The following is a 22,159-nucleotide window of genomic DNA, read 5'->3' as shown; positions in this document are numbered from 1 at the left end:
AGGTTCGGCGTCCTTGTATCTCTGCTTGAGATAATCATACGCAACTACGTGTACAAAGCGCTAATCTATAGGTCTTTCTTCTTACCTTGTCGTGCACCCGTAAGAAAAGAAATTGCCTGATGAATCCTCGTTGGGGAACATTTACGGTTGAAGCTGGGCCTGGGAATTGTACTTAGGCACGGGAATTTGATAAACTGCCAGAGGGTTTGTGTTTCAAACCATCTTCTTACAGTTTCATCTGATACCTGGCCGCGGTTGCGAGTTTCTTGATAGCTGACGCTCCTTCCAAAGCCTCAGGCCCATAGTAAATCCTTTTGAGTTGTCCTCTACGCGGCCCATATATGAATTCCAAAACGATGATATTGAGTCCATTGAAATCCACCGTCTTCCGTCCACTTATGGTGATGTTTATGCTTTCTACAATGAGATAAGTCATAGCTTAAAGAATGGGAGTGTATTCTACTGGGTCCAAGGATTTACATTTGGGCAGAAACCTTGGACTAACGAGAAGACTTTTCTCAATGTGTTGTAACTATGAACCAAGTACGCAATAGACTTCATAAGAGGATGCGACTTTCCAGTTTACGTCAAGTTGAACATGATCGTTGGTACTAGTAAGGACCAGGAGGTCCTACCAAGAACTGTCCCTTTAGATTGCGCTCCCATTATTTTTCTTGGAATTTCCATTTCATGGCGGTAATCCTGTGTAAGAGTTATCATAACTTCGTAGCTCCTTAGCCCAGTGTTATGTGGGGTGTAATGGGCCCTATGGTTATTGGTTTGTGCCGGGAAGTTCCGATGACAAAGCATTAATTAAATTATACAAGAATTATAACAAAGAGCAAATAACCAGGCCGAACCTTACGGCTTTATGGGGGGATTCAGATAAAGTGGTAAAGTTTATTTGTCGCTTTCCAAAAGACGATCATATATTAAAGGGGACAAGTCCCCTCGCTTATAGAGCAGGATACGCCAACGGATACGCCCCGCCAGCCCTGCAACTCCCCCGAATACCAAATCGCTATATTTTGTTTCTTAAAGGCTGGTAGTAAAGTAAATTATTAAACTGAGGCTTTTCAACCGAGTAATGCCGCGGGGGGTTGTGGCTTGCGCATAGAGCTTAAAGGCGTAGCCGTAGCTGTATTTCAAAGTTCTTATCCGCCTGCATTTTGTCTTGGTAGTTCTTGTCCAACCAATCCCTGTAAGCTGGGCCTTTTTTTCATTCCAAAGCCGCCACGTCCCTTTGATATTTCTCAGCGCTAAGTCGTGTCTCTTCCTCTCAGTGGCTAAATCATCCGCTTTTGTCGCCTCGTACTAAGCTCTATCTAAATATTGACCACCATAATAGCTCCAGTGAATGCTAAGCTGCAATGACTCCACCTGCGACTAAGCTAGCCATTTATATTAGACGCAAGCAAAGCTTACGTCGTAGGCAGGTACTTTTCCTTTCGTAGGTAATCCTTTAGCATGATAAGCCCCGCCAACGGCAGCGGTCATCTTAGCAAAATTAGCGAAGCTCTTGCTTGGGTCTTCAGTAAAGTCTTCTTTGAGCACTTTCTTACCTACCCAACCAATACCCGCAACAATAGAAGTAATGATAGCTGCCTCTTCAACAGTTTTCAACAACGCGGTCGACATTATATTACAAAGCGAGAAGGAAAATCTAGGTCGCCACGGCACGTGGTGATAAATCTACTCCATTTCAGGGATCTTACTTTTTCTAACCTCCACAGGTGCGTGACATGTTGGCAGCACATGCACGGCCTCCCACTTTACTTTTGGCTTCGTTGCCCGCCATTGTAAGTAGAGGCTGCCTGCTGCTATAGCAACTCCTAACGCGCCAATGACGTACCCAGGATTAATAAAGGATTCCTCTTCTTTTTCTTCCGCCTTTTCTTCTTTTTTGGCTTTGTTCTTTTTATTCATCTCCGCGAGCTTCTTACCGGCAGCGACTCTGCCTGGAGATTTAACCTTGGTAATCTTGGTATCTTCTACGGGCGGTTGTTCTTCGGTGCCACTCATCTTATATTAAGGGACTTGAAGGACTTGACAACGACTTGACAACGACTTGACAATGACTTGACAACGACTTGACTAAGTACTTGAGGTGACTTGACTAAGTACTTACGAATGACTTAACTAGGTACTTGAGGCGACTTGATCAGGTACCTCAGTAAGTGCTGCCTGGAAGACCTTTTCGACTTCTCTATCCTTCTTGAAGTCCTTCCAAGATGTCCGAAGGAACCTAGTACCTCCTTCAAGTCGACGTGCTGAGCTACGTGCAAAGCCGCAGAGGCGACTGCCATTAACTTACCGCACTTCAAAGACAACCACCCGCAGGTTATCTTAAGTTCTTGGGATATGACATAGTCATCTCTTATGTCCTTCTGTAGTTGCTCCACGTCGTCTATGGGCAGCGCAAGTCCGAGAAGCTTGGTGGCAAGTCGGATAGCGGAGTCTGCTACGGCGTCCGTGGTCTTACTTGCAAGGGCAGCCTCATACCTCTTATGGAACTTCTTAACCTCCTCTTCTGACAACTTATTAACTTGCTCATGGGTAAGTTCCTTGCCTATCATTTCTTTGCACTTCCAGATGACACAAGGATGTTAAGTTGTTCCTTGAGGTTACTTTCATCTAACTGTGTGGGGACTTCATCTATGAGCTGCTCAATGTCCATATATGTTAACGTCATACGGAAACCTCAAAGAGAAGATCATTTTGGAATGTTGGTGCGTTTTTAAATGCCGCATGTATTCGTGCAGCTGTTCCTTGGATATCTCACCGCCGTAGTCAGAGAGAATGGTTTCCAGATCACTACGGCTCGGAGTATAAAATACGACCAGGGAGCCTATGTTTTCCCTAAAGGGTTTAGAGACACTGGTAAGCTGCTGGGAAAGCAACCAAACGCTGATATTGTCGTGTCTGCCGCTGAAAGCGAGCTTCACTAATTCGGAGGTGCGCTTTTTTACGTCGTCCCCGCAGGCAATGTCATCCAATATGAGGAGCGTCTGCGTATCTTTAGGGAATTGTTTGTGCCAAAACTTAAGATGGCTGGATAACTCGTTAGGGTCTAAGATATCTACGAAGAAGTCGTCATCTTTCACTCCTATGCCCGTCCAGGTGTGGTTATTCACGTAGGTGGGGCACAATAGCACTATGTAGTCGAAGCGGTATCTAAAGGATCCTAATAGCTGCTCCACGATGAACTGGGTCTTTCCGCAGCCGGTGGGTCCTACTATCAGAGCGTTACAAGGAATATGGTTCGGATCCATTATATATACGATGGAGCCAGTGGAAGCAGTGCAAAGAATTGTCGCCGACGCAAAAGATAAAAGAGACACCATAGAAATGCAAAGGGAAGAGATAGACCGGTTAAAAGAGCGCGTACAGGAATTGTACGATGAAATGTGTGGTCTGAAGCGTGCAGAACGGTTTGGCGCGCTTTTGACAATGGCGGGCTGGGCTAAGGAGTCCATTAAGGACTTCATTCGATATCCCCCATAGATATATGGACTGCATTACGTGCGAACTACCTGCTGACTGCATAATCCCTCCCAAAACACCGATACCCAAACCGTGTAAAAAATACACCTGCCGTCACTGTAATAAGGTATTCTCTGAAGAAGACTTCGTTGGACATTGGTGTCCCGCGGATACTAAAGCACAAAGGACTTTAGACGACGCTCGAGAAGAGTAAGAGGTCGCAAAGAAGATCTTACTAAGCCCCCGGCAGGGGGAATTAGCATAGGTCTTTCTTTTTTATTGTTATTTTGTTAAATGCTGCAAAGAGGTCTCAAGCAAGGACCTATTTTTTATCGTTATTTTGTTAAATCATCGTAATCGAAGAATGGTTAACATGATTATCTTTTTGCTGGTTTCAACGATGAGAAAGAATGATGCCTCATCTTTTAATGGGGGCTTAACAAAATAACAAGAAATAATAGACCCTATCCTAAAACCCTCTTACAGGGTTTAACAATTTAACAATAAAAAATAAGGTGTATATAATGAAGTGCGTGCAATGTGATAGAGCTTTTAGTAGCAAGCAGCGACTGCAATACCATCTTTCCAAGAAAGTCTGTCAGAAGACCATCAGCACTGTTTGCGGTGACTGCGGTAAGGAACTGTCCACAGTACAGGCCCTACGATATCACCGCGAGCATAGAGTCTGCCTTAAAGGTCATTGCCGCCGATGCGATGAACCCCTCTTCGAAGAAAACTGGCATAAGTACCGCTGCCGTCGCTATGACCTCACAGATGTGGTCTGCGAGACCCACGGCGATTTAGCAGAGCGATGTTGCCCCCTTGAAACCGGCCGGGTGCTCACGCGACGTAAGAAGGAGATCGACGAAGACTTCGTATGCTTCGACGACTATGAGGGTGTAAGGTGGGAGAATAGGGAACACTGGGATGGCATCTGCGACCGATGTGGCTGTATACGTAGCGGCCAACATATTTGGTGCTGCCTTTACGATGGCCCTAAGCCCTTAGATCATTATCTGTTGGTAAGAAAAGAGTGGAATCTACTTAAGGTATAATGTTACCTTACATCGCAGCGTTCCTAGGAGGTGTGACTATTACCTTATCAGCGTATGAAATGGCGGAAAAAATGAGGGTAGACACAGCAGATGACTACTTATCCGCCCATGAAGAGGATTAGTCGCACAACGGATTATCCTCCGCTCGACGTTCGATGTCAAACTTCCATCGGCCGTTTACCTTACCATGACTGCGTAGGTGTGTATATTCTTCACCCTGCAGTATGTATCTCACACAGTCAGGCGCCCAAAGGCTGTATTCCTGACCGTCGCGTTCTAAGACCAACCTCAAACGGTCGATGTCTTCGAATGCGACGTAGTTTTTTATTCGATATGAAACGCCTTGCGACAGATCTCGCCAGTGTGTTTGTTCAAGAATCATTATACCTATGAAATATTTTAAGGTGCGTGCTTAAAGTGTCTTGACCTTTGAATGCCTTAATGCACCAAGGGCAAGGAATGCGAATACCGGCAACATATTCGTCTATTTCCCTGCAAAGTAGATCATAATCATTGCTTACGATGGTTAAATATCCATTTTCTTCATATCGTTCCAACATTACCTTTTGTTTCTCGGACAATACGCCGGTGCCTTTGGGTGTCTTCAATTCTATGCATAATCCATTGTATTTATTATGGTTGTTAAGGATCAGCAGATCAGGTTGACCTGCCTGGTAGCCTTTCCGCCAGCTTTTAATGCGCTTACTTGCGGTGTCCTGCAGTTCTCCAAGACCTGGAACTATGATTACGTGCGAGTAGAACCTACGCACCCTGTGTACGGTTCTATCGTGTATGTCTGCCTCCGTTTCTATCTTAAATGCCATTGGATTTGAACCATTGAATCGCTTCTCCATATCGTATTTACCTGTCTTCCTTAGCGTGGGTAGAACGTCACCCAACACCCATTTCCTGAACTTTTTTGCTTCAGCCTTTTCAGATCCGAATATCAATTCGTAAAGACCTTCCTCCGTCAAATACACGGCATTGGGTTGTGCGTTAAGGGTGTCACGCTGAGTTACACCCTTTAAAGACTTCAAAGTTACCCTGTTTTCCTCTGATACGTGATCAGACGCCGCTTTTCTGGAATTTACGTAGCCCAACGCCGCCGCCACCTCCTTCGCTTTGAAGTAAAGTTTATCGCCTTGCACTATGCATTGCAGTTTGGTTTCGTTGTTTTCGAATACGCGAAGCATATTATACCTAAGGAATATTTTTTTTTTATCCTTTCGCTTGGCTCAAGGAACGCGAATCAATACGCAACGCTTTTTAGCTGATTCATTTCTACACTCAGTTGCGCGTCTGAGACTACGAAGATATATGCGTTGATCTTAGTAGTGTCGCTGGCATGTTTGGTGCGCTTGATCTCCAACGTAATACCGTCCTGGGTATTTATCAGGCGTAAACCCTGTCCATGTAGGTCTTCGTCGTTCGTTGTACGCATGTCGATCCACAGCGCGTACTTATCCTTAAAGAATTCCTTTGGGCCAATTTGGTCACCAAACTTACGCGCGACTTCCCGGTACATGTCCTCGGGCTTTATCCCTTGTGAGTAAACCTTATTAGGCACTCCGTTAATGCTAACGCCTACGTTAGTGATGTTAGGATTAAAGAACGCCTCAGAGTCACGCAATCCTGCCGTGTATGTCTTTGCGAACAGCAACATTATCCCTGTAAGGCTGCGCCTGGGAAGGTTAATGCTTTGGTTGATGACCTCTTCGACATTATTTGTAAAGCTGAACGTCTTATACATCACAACGTGGTCGTAAAGAAAAGCCTTGCCGGAGCTGTATTCCATACCGGCGCTACGTGCTAAGTCTTCGCTGTATACCGTTTCATACTGCAGCTCTAAGTTAGTAACGGAGTATGGGTGGACGGCTGAGGAACTTACATCTTTTCCTTGCAGGATGTTCGTAGTATCTGCTAGGGTCACTTCGAACTGCAGCTCGCTTAGCTGCCTTGGGTAGTATGCACCGTGGTTCGTAATAACTTCAAAGTCCAAAGGAACGACATATTTAGTACCATAAGCCGTCTTTATTTCGTCTTCTCCCGAGGCGCTGTCGGTTGCGCTTCTTACCTTGCGTATGGCTTCGCTGGCGATTCCCTGCTCTATCCTTTGCGCGCGGTCAAATGCAGTCAACCATAAGTCTTTGTACGTGGTATACAAATCATACCTGTTTAAGTTCAGCAAGGATTCCCCGGCGAACTTTATGCGCATCTTTGAGACAATGTTGCGGCCAAGGTCGTTGACAACGTGACGCGCGTCCGCAGTGCTTGGTTGTATTGCTAGGTCAAACCTTAGCGCCAGGGTACCAGGAACCAACACTAGGTTATCCGTTAGGCGGGGTACGCCTACGTACAGCGTTTCTCCTGGCTTTGCGCTAGAAGGTGTGAATGTGACCCGGTGAAAGGTGCGTTCTGCTTTCAGTCCGCCAACCTGCTTAGGTAATACGTTGGGGTTTAACTTTGAGCTTATCATATATAATGGAAGTAGAAGGTGATTTTGATCCCCTTACCGAAGAAGGTCAAGTTGATATCAATGACGAAGAATACGACGCATGGACTAAAGGCGCGGAAACCGACCCCCTAATCTACGACATGGCCCTAGAAAACACGTACGGCAGTAGGTGGAAAAGCTTCAAGACCTCCTTGAATCGCATGTGGCGCGAAAAGAACCCGGGTAAGTCCGTCCCCGAGTACATAGAACTTCGAAACATGGGTGAGCAGGGAGCAACCGCGCGGGAAACCGTAGAGTGGGCAACGCAAGAGCTAACGCAGCGCTATTCCCACTTCGAGGCCGACGACGTAAGGCTCACAGAACGCGGAAACAAAGTCCTCATAAGCGTTCAAGACATGAGATATCCCGACAAAAACCGTTGGACCAAACCACAAGTCCTCTTTGACGAAAATGGCTCGGTCAAGGTTAACGTGGCAAGATTAAGGGGCTTCCAAGTGGCTACCCGGAGTGCGTTAGAAAGGTTGGAAACCCTAAATGAACGGGTTGCGCTAGAAAAACGCGTCGAGGGGCTACAAGAAACGTTGGAAGAAAGGGAGGCAGAATACATGAGGCAAAACCGACTACTTCTCGATGCTCAAAAGAGAGAAGTTGATGACAAAACCCAAAGAATAATAGAAATTAGAGGACAAAGAGACAATGCCCTACGCGATAGAGACCAAGCCCAAAGGGCTTTCGACCTCGCCTTACAGGAGTTAGACCTGACAAAAGAGGAAGCTAAAAACTTGCATATCACCATATCCGGCTCTTTGGAGGAACGGCGGCAGTTGGTTGCCGAAATCAACACTAAAGAGGAGCAAATCCGGCAAATGAGACAGGCCATCGAAGACCTGGAGGGGCAAATAGAGCGGCAGCAGGAAATAATCAATGACCAAACTCGTACTGAAGAGGAAAGGGAGGCAGCTCAAAGAAAACTAGAAACCCTTCGAGCACGCCATGCGGAATTACAAACGCAAATAGAAGGTAAGGAAAGGGAGTTGGGGCTTACCACCAAGGAAAAGGTAAAAAGAGCCCTTTTGAAGTATGGCGTTCCACTGGCATTTGCGGTCGCTATTAGCACCGTAGTAGGAGTTATCCTTAGCGCGCTTAAGGCTACAGGCGCGGGCGTAAAGAAATTAGGCAATGGGCTGACGGACTTGGGAAAAAAGATGGCAGCCGGCTTGCCTGGGCTGCTGGGTTCGGTTGTTTCCTTGGCACTTAGGACCGGCGGAGAATTGTTAAAGTTCGTGGGGAATAACATTTGGATATTAGTCGTCGCTATTGGGGTGGTCCTCCTGAAGAAGATGAAGGCTTGATCTTCTCATCGGACGGTGTCCTGCTTTGAGGATAATGAAAGACGGTATTAGCACCGCCCTGGCAATTTGGAACCAACGGCAACACACTCATGGTAGAAATGGGCTTATGACTCCAGGCTGCATTAGCGGGCCTGCGACCTATGCGATTTATCCCAAACTTGCCGTCATCAGAAGTGACTTGCAACTTAGCATATTTACAATTGGCTAGCATATGAAAAGTCACTGGCGTTAGGTCTTCAGTGGATCCAGTGTAGGGCTCCATCGAAAAATGGGTAACTTTCCTGGTGTTCGTTGAAGTTCGATAAGGAAGCAGGGGCTTATTATTCTCATCGATAAGCCTAAACCCCACATTCGCATGCGTATTTGCATTAATGCTAATAGTGCAAATGACCAATGCAGTGCCCCCAACCTCAACCCACAGTCCAACGTCATGCCAAGCGCCGTTGTCATATCCCTCTTCATCTAAGCGGTGGGTATAACGCGTTTCCCTCACGTATGGATTCATATATTACAGGGAACAAGTTCCCTTCTAGAGGCTCATTACCGTCAAAGTGCTGATGGTCATGTGGTTATAGACAGTATTCCTTTGATTTTCTATGCTATTTATGCAAACACTCCCGGTGTCATCTACTCTTATCTGTAGCTTTACCTTCCCGTGGCAATCAGCAACCATGTGGAAAGTCCAAACGGAAAGATTCTCAGAGCTATTCGTTGGCGGCTCTACTGAGAAATGCGTGGGCTCTCTGTTGTTCGTCTTCGCGCGCATGGGCTGTAATACTCCATTGTCGTCACAGAAACGAAATCCTATATTCGCACTGCTAACGGCCCCCAAAGAAATGCTGCATAATATCAACTTCTTTCCGGAGTAGTTCAAATCCACGGACATCCCCGTGACATCAACCCAAGATGCTTGGGTGTATTTTTTCTCGCCTGTGTAAGTCGTATAAACGCAATCTACTCCAGTTACGTAGGGGTTGTTCATCGCCATATATAATAACTCAGACCAATGCTTGCAGCTGCTAGGCCGGCCTTTAGTAAGTTATGGTCATATTCCTCAGGTATCGCAGGCAGGACCTTCTTTGATGGTTTCTTAACTACGGGTAGCTTCGTTTCGTGTGACTTTTTTGGCTTCTCTACGAAGTGAGGAATGTTCCTAAGAGTGTCAGAGTTCACGTCGTTCACCCCAAACTTCATATCCTTAGTAGCTCGCTGCAGTTTATTGTTGTATCCTACTACAGAGCCAGTATTTATAGATAAATTACTAGGCATTAACCAACAACCCGGGGCTACTGCATAGTCCAACCTCGCCTTAGAATTTTGTATGGCTAGTTGGTAACGCTGTACGCCCTTGCTAATGTCGCCCTCCAAGATTGAACTTTCGAATAAGATCAAGGCTTCGGCTCGCGTTTCTTCTGCGGCGCCCGTATTTCCGATTATGCTGGATCGGGTGTTTACCTGAGCTCCAAGGATGGAATACACGTAAGCTTCTATGCTGCGGTTCAAACGGGCAAGGCCGGCTTTGGTTAGTCCTTTACCTTCTGGGGGCATAAAGTTAAGATATTGCTTTGTTTGCTCGTCGTTGGTAATTTTGATAATCAGTGGATTAGCCCCTGCATACTTACCGCCCTCGTCTTTGAACAAAGGTCCGTCTCTAACTTCCTTAGTGGTCTTAGCGTTTGGTTCAAAGAAGGTGCTACTGTCGTGAGTTTCTTTGTGATACCCAGTGTTCCATCGTAGATTCAACGCATGAACTTCTTTATCGCTTAGCTCGTGTCCACCAATCCCCCAATAAGCCCAAATATGCCCCAGACCATTGTTAGCGCCGGCAGTGCATCGGAAATCCTTCCCTACAACGTCAAACTCCTTACAAAGTCTGTCATAAGCCGGCACGCTGTATTTATTATCTCTTGGATAAAACGTGGCATCTCCCGGCAGCGCAATAACACCCATTTCATGCAGTATTCTTCTAACCGTGAAGTGAAAATGAAACATAAATATTGAATTCTTCATCAAGCTTGCGCTTACACCACAGCCGCTAGTGGCACACCAAACTGCAAAGTTTAGTTGCTGCGGCCAATAACGCATGTTAGGACCACTTAGCCATTCATGAGATTCCTTAGCGGTGGTATGAATAATGGGTACGTCTTTGAAGATATCCCGCACCTTTAACGGAAAGGAATGCTTGTTAGAAATCCGCATGTTCAGCGTTAGGTCCAAGCTTGGGTGTTTATCAAATGAAACTGCGGGTATCGGATAAGTACTGGTACCAAGCAATAATTCCTTTGACCAACTGGGTTCAACATGCGTTGGCGCTGGCGTTGGCTTATGCATTGGCGAATGCTTCAGTTGATCGTCTATTTGATTAACCAGCGTAGGCTTCAAATCCTCGTTGCTGTACATCCTAGAGCCGTTATAGTAAATACCATCGGGTCTTCTTTCGAACTTACTGGGGTCTGCATGTGGAAACATCTTCCTAAATGCTCTCCAATTCCAGTAATCCCGGTTGTCGTGATGTGGCTGCTCCTCAATATCATTCCCAAAAGCGTCGTACATTAGTATATATAATGGATGTTATACCATCAGCGCCTCCACTTTATCCTGAACTTCCTAAGGAACCTAACGAATTAAACGCTGAAAACTTTCGTCTGAATAAAGCGAACTTAATCCTGGCTTACTTGGAAGGGCAGACAAAACACTATGAAAAAGTTAGAAAAAAGTACGTCAGAGCCCGGAGTACGCTACATAAGATTTCGATAACTTCAGGGTCCATATCTGTTGTGTTAACGGGCTCCGGCGTTGCTACTTCGCTTACTGGACCCGGAATAGTCGTTGGCGTTCCTTTGGCCAGCGTTGGGGCAGCCTGTGGTATTATTTCGGCTGTTGCTACGGGCATTATGAAACAGTTGTCAAGCAAAATATCAAAACACGACACGACAATAGCTCTGTCAAGGGCTAAAGTAAATACGATCACTGACCTTGTCTCAAAGGCTTTGCGTGACAGAAAGATAGACGACGTAGAATTCTCGCTTATTCTGGCCGAAGAGGAAAAGTACGAGAAATTAAAGTCGGACATGAGGAATAAAAAAACAGTCGTAAAAGATCTTTCCGAGGAATCTCGCAAAAAGATCTACCAGGAGGCAAAAGAGGAGCTTCAAAGAAAGCTTGCTCAGTAAACATCTGCTTTGAAAAGAGCGTGACGGGATTTCGTTTACATATCGAACGACAGTCTGGAAATTACGCGTAATCTTATGCCATAAGATTTATACCATAATACACGGCATGACCTTATTTAGTAAATTATTACGCGTAATATAAATTATTTAGCGAATTATTACGCGTAATATAAATTATTTGCATGACCTTATTTGGCGAATTATTACGCGTAATTTCTCATCTTATGCCATAAGATTCACTATCTTCTTGGAATCCATCCTAAGAGGGGGTGGTTGGGGTCGATTTCGTGAAATATTTCGTAGATTACGTCAGGGTAATAAGGAATATCCTTATCCAGCCGACAAAACATCCACTCGGCTTTTGTCATATCAGAAACCTCGGGAATAGACTTACCGGTAATTTCAGACAAAAGATAGGGAATAGCTTTGTAATATTTCCCTAGTTTTAATTTTTTCAGCGTTTTCCGTAGACTTTGCGGGGTTGTCTCTTCTAAGTGGTCTATGATTTTCTTCCTTACTTCGTTGTCTAAATATACCGGTCGATAACCTTGGATATGACTCATCCAGTCCCTAAAGTATTTTATTCTTTTGTATGGCGTCTTCTTACGACCTCCGTTGGAATAATATTGCTCTTTGGTAGCACAAGGCACGGCATTACGAATATTTTTACCGCACTCGTAACACTGCGCTGACGTGTCGTCTTCTATTTGCATTTTCTTACCACAACAAATATACTTATTTGGTTTAGTAGGTACAAACTTGGGTTTCAAGCACTTTACACAGAAATCATAAACAAACTCTTTACATTCTTCGCACTCCATATATAGACTAACATATTTGCGCTGTTGCCCTCAACCACACTTGGAGTGGGTTGTTTCCGTAGGTGGATTTTTGACGCGGGTCTTACCCCGTGTTGAGATTGCGCTGGAACCCCCATTCCCTATACTACTTATACACTTGAAGACTTGTCATATTGGTTGCGTTGATGAAGTAGGAGAACGTCATACATTTTGATTGATTCATTACTGGACTGACAAGCCTTCCTTTTTCGAATGGTGAATGCTTATCATTGTGAATGTATTTCCCATCGCAGCTGTTTTCTTAAAAAAATAAAAATATTCAAAATGGATATACAATCTAGTGTACGGTAAAAAAGAAAGTTAAAGATAGCAAGTATTTTGTTTTTTCCAGTTACCTCTTGCCTGATGGCATGTTGAACCAAATGAATGGGAGGATATGCTAATCCCTCCTCTTAACCAATCGAAATCATCTAGTTTATCATTGTGCCAGTTGCAGAAGTCAGATCTAAAGTCACAGTTCCCTTAAACAACAAACAATTTATAGGAATTAACGACACCAACTCTATGTTAGACCGATCGACCGCTTAAACGAGCTCAACTATAAAACACATATATGAATATATATAACATTAGATATATATGTCTTTTGTTTCTCTATTCTTTTGTCTTTTGAGAAAAAAAAGACATATGTATACATTTCAAAAGCCATGAATAATTTAATGAGTCTGAACCAATTGGAGCGAACATACGCGTCACGTGCGAGGACCCGATAAAACACTCCTGCTCATTTATTAAAAAGTACATATATACCGTACGGAAAGGTTACGAGAATTGCCACATCGTGTTTCCGATTTTCTGACAAATGTTTTTATTTACTATAAGGAAGCAGAGTATTTTATCGCGTTTTGCAAATCTAGTCCTACAAACCTATGCACAATTCTTTTACTCGCTTCCTTTGAACTTGGAAAATTAAAAAGTATATATATATAAACGGTAAAAATTAAAACGAAACTACGAATTGGCGCCTTTACCTGGATCGACCAATGCGTTCACTTGGCTTATGAAAACCATTGCCAGAATCACTAGTATAAGGCTATATTTGCCCTTGTACAAGCCCATGATCATGAGAGATTGGTATTCCATTTCACTTGAGCTTTTTATTTCTGTAAACAATAGAATGCGTCGCATTTTATTAAAATGATAATACAAAGAAATTTTACAAATGTAAAGCTTTCGAAAAGCTTTTTTTTTATTTCAATAGTGCAGTAGAAATATTAAACTAGTTTAATTTTAGAAAAAAAAGTTTACATATTATCATAACTTAAATTTGATCTTAATGACGTTCACCATTATTTCTATCTTGGATATTCGCCGATGTCATTTTCTCAATGCTCAACATCTTACAGTCATTCATTGTAACTTGCCTGACGAGTGTGATCATCTGATGATCATACGAAACCAGCTAGTCGCAATAAAACAATGGATCATTTATTCTAGTCTTTAACTATTTTATATAAAAATATTTGAGATATAACGCGCGCGCTGATTGGCTGGCTACCGTGTTTATACCAGAGGACAGAGACACGCTCGCGCAAAATCATTCAAAAATATTTTATAAAAGCGATATAAAACGTCCGCTTGTGTCTATATACTGTGATATAAACACTCTGGGAGCTGTAGAGCACTCGAGAAGTCAAAGAAACACTTGGCTACGCCTCGTGTTTCTCTACGACTTCTCTCTTGCTCACTAACAGCTCCCATCGTGTTTATATCACAGTATATAGACACGCGCGCCGTTTTATATTCCTAATTTATATATATATATATTGATAATGTTATATTAATATATATAATGTTTAATATAATAATATTCAAATATTTAAATATTTTCTGACCAGGCTCGTCAATCAGAAAACAAATCCTCTAACGCCAATGTACATGTTTTCCTAATAGCAGTATACAAGGTTGGTCAAAAAAGATTAAACGACTATTATATTGATGCTTATATATGCAAACAAATATCTATCTATCTATCTATCTATCTATCTATCTATCTATCTATCTATCTATCTATCTATCTATCTATCTATCTATCTATCTATCTATCTATCTATCTATCTATCTATCTATCTATCTATATATATATATATATATATATCTATTGCTCTGCATCCCTACGCATCGAGCACTGTTTCAACAGTATAGACCACATTACATACTTTGTTATATATATATATATATATATATATATATATATTAAATTTATTTATCCCACTTTCAACATATTCTCTAAAATAATTACCAGGTTACCTGTGGTAACTCCCGCAATAAAGTACATTTGTTTTTTTTTGTTCATAAATATTTTTCCCGACAAAATGGACAAATTAGGGGCTGAACAGGGGACGTTGCCCTGTGTTAGAGTCTCCATTATTTTCTATTGACAAAATGTTAATAAACTAAACTAAACTAAATTGCGCAATAGTACCAAGGGGTCTACAGGACCTTTCCCATAAGAGACCTTTGCGGGAATCTTCTATTATAGGGTTCTCGTCTATAGTCCATGGCAAAATTTTTGGGACATTTGCTTCTTATATTTGGAACTCGGTCCCAGACCCCCAATGTTTACCCCTAAGTTGTAGCAAAAACATCTGCGGATGCGCTAAGTCCTTATGCGAATTCGTCGAAACCTATTCATGCCATTGTAAAAATTTGTAAATTTAACTTTCAAACATGCCTGATAAATTGGACTACACAAAATGCCAAGACTGTCAATAATGCTTGAAACGTAAGGATAAATCGTTCATATTGTCTTTATCAATACATTATCTTGGTCTCACAAAAAAATATACTCGCGAAATTGTTTGTATACCCGGAGAAAACGAAGCGTATTAAATTTCTCACTCAAACTCTTCTAAATTCTTAGAAAACGTGCTAAAAGGCACGGATGCGCAAACGTTTTTTTCTAGTGTCATTATGTTGAAATTATGAATGGGTGGAGGTAACAGATCACGTGAAAAAAATTAATGTCTACGCATTAACTATTTCTTTGACTGCTGTAATTCAAGACAACTGATCTAGAAATATTAATTTACTGTAATCGTAAACAAGGATTTCTACAGTCATGGTCAAGAATGTTGAGAAATTTTTACCTTAATTATGATATTTCCATGTAAAACATGAAAAATTTCCCTTAAAACGACCCCCTCCCCCCCTTAACAATGACTTTAGACTGTTTAATTGCCTGTGAAGGTTTTCAAGAGGAATACGAATCCAAAGAATAATCACTTTCAGAACCATCTAATGAAGAAAGCAATGAATTTACCGAGGACCCCATGAGGTCCATACTGATCAAATAACATGCAACCAACCTAACTTGCAGATGTTTCCATCAAGGCAAGAAAGGAAATGTTACTGTAATTTTTTAATTTTCATCTTTTCTACAACGGTTAATTACAGTTACTCAATATATTTTCGTCGGTTGCGATAAAATACCACAGACAAAAAGCACGGCTAACAAATTGAGTTGTCTTTCCATCCGTTGGGTATATTTTCTGGGTCTGACAGGCTCTTTGTCCTTTTTTTTTTTTTTTTTTTTTTTTTTTACTTTTTAGAGCCTTTATACTGAAAGTTATTTATCTATATACCGATTCTAGAGAAATATTACCTCCTTTGCAATATCTACTAATTTGTTGGCTTTTTTTTGATAAAAAGAGTAGATGGCGAACGCTTTCCACCCCAAACTAATAGCTTAGCTAAATACCATTTTCCGAAATTCTATCGATATCAACTTCGTGAAATGTCATATTTTCTTCTTCATTTATGACTTCATTACAATTAATTGATTAAGAAGTGACAATTTCTAGAATTTCTTAGTTTATTACTTATTCTTGGTGTATAAGTTTCCTTTGAAATTGTTTCCCATTTCTGTTCATTACAAAAAAAAACATTTACAGTTCGATCTGTCTATGGTAAAAATCATCAATTTTTGCCATGAATTGCGAAATATATATTCAATAACTCATTTTTCTTGTTTTACACATCCTTTTCGTATGATAATAAAACAAAATTGCAATAGCAAACCTTCACAATGCAATATAAGGTGTTAAATTCTGTTGTCTGACTGCTGTATATCAGTTTCATCTAGATTCAGTTAAGTCTCAAAGGATGTCATTTTTCTTTTAAATATGGCGGCTAATCGTTAATCATAGACTTTAGACTGTTTAATTGCCTGTGAAGGTTTTCAAGAGGAATACGAATCCAAAGAATAATCACTTTCAGAACCATCTAATGAAGAAAGCAATGAATTTACCGAGGACCCCATGAGGTCCATACTGATCAAATAACATGCAACCAACCTAACTTGCAGATGTTTCCATCAAGGCAAGAAAGGAAATGTTACTGTAATTTTTTAATTTTCATCTTTTCTACAACGGTTAATTACAGTTACTCAATATATTTTCGTCGGTTGCGATAAAATACCACAGACAAAAAGCACGGCTAACAAATTGAGTTGTCTTTCCATCCGTTGGGTATATTTTCTGGGTCTGACAGGCTCTTTGTCTTTTTTTTACTTTTTAGATCTTTGATACTGAAAGTTATTTATCTATATACCGATTCTAGAGAAATATTACCTCCTTTGCAATATCTACTAATTTGTTGGCTTTTTTTGATTAAAAAAAAAGTAGATGGCGAACGCTTTCCAACCCAAACTAATAGCTAAAGTCTACAAGTCTACACAAAGATTATGAAAACCAACATATGTCATTCAAACTTTAATATTAACATACTGAACTGAAGATATCAATTATGGCAAGCGACCCAGTATTTTTCCACCAATACTACAACAATCTTTGTTTGTGCATTTTGGCTTCAAGTTTTGTATATGCTCTATAAAGTTAATTTAACAGGATGGATATATATCATGAGTATATTATGAATGAATATATTATTAAGATATTATGAGTATATTATGAATATATTATTAATATGTAATGCTTTGAGCAGAAAGTGGAATAAGGCAATTTGGATCAATAGTTTTTTACGCAAACCGCGCGCAGATGTAAGTAATTTTGAGAAACTTTGTGGACAAATCCATTTTTTAAATCATTTAGAATTACGACAAGTTGTTTCGTTCGTTTTTTTCCACACTGTAAAAAATACTTGTTAAAATCCAAAAGTACAGCGAAGTCGAAAAATTAAGCCGTGTCGCATATTGATTTTTTTGTAGGTTAACCCTCAGAATACTACGAAGCCCGAATCCGCCCCGAAACTGCCCATAAAGAAAATTTCCCTTATTTCAAAAATTCCACCTTCAGCAAGCTTGAGTAATTTAACCTGAAAACTAAGCAAAAAAAAAAACTTTTTGAATTTAAAAAAAATGAAGACATTTCCCAAATTCTAGCTAGAATTTCGAACGTCTTCAGTTTTTAAAAAACGTTTTCAGAAAAACGAAAATCACTATTTTGACGCGTCCTTTTCAAAGTCAAAGATCACCGTCTTTTTTGTCGGATTGTCTTTCCTTCGTTTCTTGTTTTCTTCGGGTTTTCTACACGGCGAGCTAAGGTTTTTTTACTGGAAGTTATTTGGTCGCTACATGAATTTATTCAGTATGCTCACTTGATATCACTAAGGAAAAAAGAGGACAGAAAACATCATCTTTTAGTCCAATATCAATTAAATGGAACATAAACAACTGAAAAACATATATAAAATATCCGGGGCCACGATATAAAAGCTTACCAGCATCCTAGGCACAGAATGTATTCCACTTCTGAATTCTGCTGAATGTGTTTCTGTAAATGCTCGTGTTTATTTGGGCAACACCTTATCGGCTTCTGCTTCTGCTTGGTGTCAATTTTGGGAGAAAATCAAATTATAACAAATTATTCTGAACTTTTTTCTGTTTGCAAGCCATTGAGCAGAATTCTGTTGATCTCGCCTAGCGTACTTACGGAAGCTAAAGTTGTAGCTAATGGAATAGTTATTATGAATGGAATTACAATGACTTGATTAATTCCTATGTCAAGAAATATTTAGGCCTTACTTCAATTCATGATAAAATAAATTTCGGTTTGTTCATATTCACTGTTATTTTATGCTAACTTGTTGCCAAAATAGAGGTCTTGCACTATCACATGACGGCAGCCATGTTAGATTCAATAGGACGTTTGCATGATTGCGTCATTTGACTCCTACTACCACAATGCTTCGCGAATTTTCTTTCTTATTTAAATTTGTATTCCCTCATAAGAATAGTAAGACAATTGGTGCTGATTAACTGAACAAAAGAAAGTGTGCAAGGGAGTCTGGTAGTAGAAGAGATTTTATTGTTTTGCCATCTAAGCACAGACAACACAAGCTGTATTATGGGCAACGGCACGTGATGGTACAAAACCTCTGTAGTAGAACCATTTAACACTGAACACTAATTATTTTAGAGACTCTTTGAACTAAGTCCTTTCAATTTGTCATGACTGCAAACGTACTTTTTAGAAAAGGATATATAATATCAAAAAAATATCGTTGGTGGAAAACTGCTTGTTCAAATCATAACGAACAAAACTAAGCATAAATAATAATCAGAGTAGTTACACTGGAAGGCATTGAGTCAGTAGTATATTGTGTGTATTTTCAAGCTATCGTACTTTGTGCATTTTGTAATTTCACACGTTGCTAAATTTCATGGTAAATTTTTAACCATGAAATGTTTTCTTGTCATATACACTTTAAGATATAAACTCTCATTTTATAAACTAAATTAATTAATATTCATATTATATTGTAATTAAGTAGTTCATATAGTATCCCATGGATACCAGCCAAGAGTTACATTTACATTCATTTACAATTGATTTCATGGGCGGTATTCATTTACAAGCTGAAGGTACAATGGATTTTGCTTCACCATGATAAGACACCCCAGTTGCGCCTTTCCTAAAATCTTTCCAAGCAACAGCTGTACCAGCTTCATTCCCACATTTACCAGCGAACGACGTGATGGTATCACGTGGTAACACCGTGTTCCAGATATTTACACGGGAGATAGAGCCACAAAGAGCATCTTTAGCTACAAAACCACCGCCGTATGAATCCTGATCGTTACCAATGGCAACTATACCGTTAGCTTGTATTACATTGTTTGTTGCTAGATTGAGTACAGTTACTTTAGGGATGCCATCGATGTAGACTGAAACTTGTCCTTGGACGTTTGTCCATGTCATGGCTAGGTGGTGCCAGGCTCCGTCAGCATCGATCTTGTATGGACTGAACTGTCTATGAAACACAAAAAAGCTGATGTAAAACAAGTACATGAGTGTAGTCACATGAAGTTATTTTTAGAGAATTCTGAAACATCAGAAAAAGCAAGACAAGCTACGAAACAATCTAAAGGATTTACCTTTTGAAGTTATTAACCCACAGTCGAAGTACCGAGGCTCGTTGATGTACGAAGATAGCGTTCGAGTAAGCTGAGGTTGCGTACGAAACAAACGTATGGTCAACATCTTTAGTGAGATTGACGAACAGACTGACTGTGAAACTTGTCAGTTGATGCGGCATTTTGGCCAACAAAACATAATCAGATGTACTTTTTCTGGGGAAGTTGATATCGAAGTCTATTAAATAAGACATAATTAATGTTAGAAAAACTTGTTGGACGTTAAACAGTAATAATATATACGATACGATATTTATGTAGAACTCTTTTCCATATGGATATGTTCAAAGGCACTCTACAATGAGTTGTGGACGAGAGTAAGTTAGTATGAGGTGTAGTCACTGAAGGTGGTCACTGACAGGGTTTCTTTACGTCCTCAGTGCGGGCTTTTACGTCCCTCCGATATTGGATAGTAATGATGAGTGTGGAGAGACGGCCGGGATCGTCTTTTAAAAAGGTCATTCACTTTCAAATTTAATTACAAAGGCAGCACCTTCTTCTCAGTTATTTTAAGACCCTGAGTGTTAGTCCAGGCGAAACCACGACCTCACGCACGGGCAGGATGGCGGTTTATTTATAAGAATAATGATCATAATAAACTATTTTTATAGTGCTATCTAAGTCTGTTCTAGACGCTTTACAATGAAAACTAAATAGACTTTTTAACGGGGAAAACAAATAACAGCGAGTTTTATGCCATAACCATTTAAGGATATGTATAAGGTTTATAAACCACATTAACCTGCCATGTTGTCTTGACAACGTTGTCCAGTAAAGTCAGGTAAACATTGACACTGGTATCTTTGGCGTGGATCATCAATAACTGGCCGACATGTTCCTCCATTCAGACAGAGATCAGAGGTGCAAGAAGACTAGAATGAAATGTTGATTTAAACGTACAATTGTAAAGATCGAGATTTGTGGTTGTTACTACTAAGAGAATAGTGTATGAACACCGTCTACGCGTAGCTATACAAGCCATGTAAGCTATATAAGCTATATAAGCCATATATATTATATTTTGAAATATGTATATATATTAGCTCGAATTCCCTAGGGACCATGCCAACTAGTTATGTAACCATACTGGAGATTATGCCAACTACTCTCGACTCTCTCTCTCTCTCTTCTTTCCGAAGATTTGGAGGGAGGAACGAGGTTACAGGTTACAGGTTGCAACACACCTTAAGATCAGTTTTTCGACCATGGGGGCCGATTCCCAACCAGATTGAGAACCCAGACAAAAACACCCGAATCAAGAAAGCGACTAAACAACCTCACATGTTATGTAGGGTCGAGGAATAATTTGTACGCGAGACCCCACAGGTGAGAGGCAAGAGGAGAGTGCACTAACGACTGTTTCACCATTTTCAGTCCCTTAAAAAGCTCTAGTCCCATCCTAGAAGACCTCTCTAGTCCACTTCTAGTTATTCATTCTTATTCTAATGTTCTCCTGACCAACTCACCTCTGGACCATAGTAATAGTAGCCGTCCATTGGTACAATAGAGTCGGGTCTAGACTGCCGCGTCTGGTCGTTAAGCTCACACACAGGGATCCCATCACCTCTGTTCCTTTTATAGTTAAATGACAAACAACGCTGTTCTCTGGAACAATCCATGACACAATCGAAGTCCCTGGAGGCTTGAGTAGACTGGATCACATGACCAACGAGAACTTCTTCTACGTGGAAATATTACAAGACTATTAGAGTTTATTCAAAACTATTGAAAGTCTTTTTGTTCGGCATACAGTTTCATTTTAGTCAGTACAGTTAGCTTTTTTAAAACGTTAAAACGGTTAAAAAATCTTTGATTTTTACACCTTAAGACTAATTGTTAGGCATTTTTATGCCTATACTTTTGACTCCATTGAGGCCCATTGTCCTGTCACGGTTCGCACTAAAAGAAGCACTTAGCATTCGGAAAGCGCGTGTCATGGCAAATAAATCGTTCTCGATATTGATACAACACAATCTTATTAATCAACGATGTGATCAATAATAAAATTAAAAATGACAAGCTCAGCCCTCTGTCTTTCCGCTCTTATTGAGCCAGTTTAAACAAGGTTTTCACGGATTTATGCATGGCAAAATAAGTTCAGCAGCGATGAATAAAATACTGTAAAACGGAACATAGCATAATATAGTATTATATTTTTATATACAATTAGTACAGAAAACAACAAAGCAATACCTTGAGCACTTTTTTGGAACATTTTCTTTTTTGTGTTAAAGATTTCGGTGTTTACTGTGACAACGAGAAGCGAAGTAGCAACCACAGGAATACCACACCAAAACAAGACGCTTTTCATTGCTAAAATGCTGATAATCAGAAAACCTAGCTTTAATAATATTGACTTAATTGCTTTGAAAAGCAATAAATTTTTTCTGTTTGTTGTTCTTATAA

The 22,159-nt window shown here is 40.6% G+C and overlaps 2 protein-coding genes across 2 annotated transcripts; both read right to left on the bottom strand.

Annotated features, from left to right (window-relative positions):
- Positions 1 to 3,842: 3,842 nt before the first annotated feature.
- On the bottom strand, positions 3,843 to 6,335 carry LOC148908761 (uncharacterized). Its single transcript, XM_089036006.1, has 2 exons — positions 5,102 to 6,335; positions 3,843 to 4,499 (listed from the first exon to the last, which is right to left on the bottom strand). The coding sequence occupies exons 1-2, from the start codon at positions 5,729 to 5,731 to the stop codon at positions 4,488 to 4,490; spliced, it is 642 nt and encodes a 213-aa protein (XP_088892132.1). The 5' UTR covers positions 5,732 to 6,335; the 3' UTR covers positions 3,843 to 4,487.
- A 12,849-nt stretch (positions 6,336 to 19,184) lies between these two features.
- LOC148908760 (C-reactive protein-like) lies at positions 19,185 to 21,633 on the bottom strand. The gene is made up of 5 exons (XM_089035962.1): positions 21,612 to 21,633; positions 21,220 to 21,434; positions 20,496 to 20,625; positions 19,715 to 19,931; positions 19,185 to 19,590 (listed from the first exon to the last, which is right to left on the bottom strand). Exons 1-5 carry the CDS (start codon positions 21,631 to 21,633, stop codon positions 19,185 to 19,187), a joined length of 990 nt encoding a protein of 329 aa, XP_088892088.1.
- Positions 21,634 to 22,159: the final 526 nt, after the last annotated feature.

This window comes from Actinia tenebrosa, unplaced genomic scaffold (assembly GCF_029948245.1).
Source record: "Actinia tenebrosa isolate PJP-AT-01 unplaced genomic scaffold, QUT_ActTen_1.0 PGA_scaffold3__52_contigs__length_22856419, whole genome shotgun sequence".
In the NCBI taxonomy this organism is placed as follows: Eukaryota; Metazoa; Cnidaria; class Anthozoa; order Actiniaria; family Actiniidae; genus Actinia; species Actinia tenebrosa.
Note: the sequence above shows the minus strand (reverse complement) of the source record. Positions and strands in the feature narration are given on the sequence as shown.

Bases quoted from the DNA above. Each gene is read 5' to 3' on its own strand.
- LOC148908761 (XM_089036006.1), bottom strand. From the start codon at position 5,731: ATGCTTCGCGTATTCGAAAACAACGAAACCAAACTGCAATGCATAGTG.
- LOC148908760 (XM_089035962.1), bottom strand. From the start codon at position 21,633: ATGGGCCTCAATGGAGTCAAAA. The intron at 20,626-21,219 runs GTGAGTTGGTCA...ATTTCATTCTAG, and splicing joins ACTATTACTATGGTCCAGAG to TCTTCTTGCACCTCTGATCT. The intron at 19,591-19,714 runs GTAAATCCTTTA...TGTGTTTCATAG, and splicing joins TGGGTTAATAACTTCAAAAG to ACAGTTCAGTCCATACAAGA.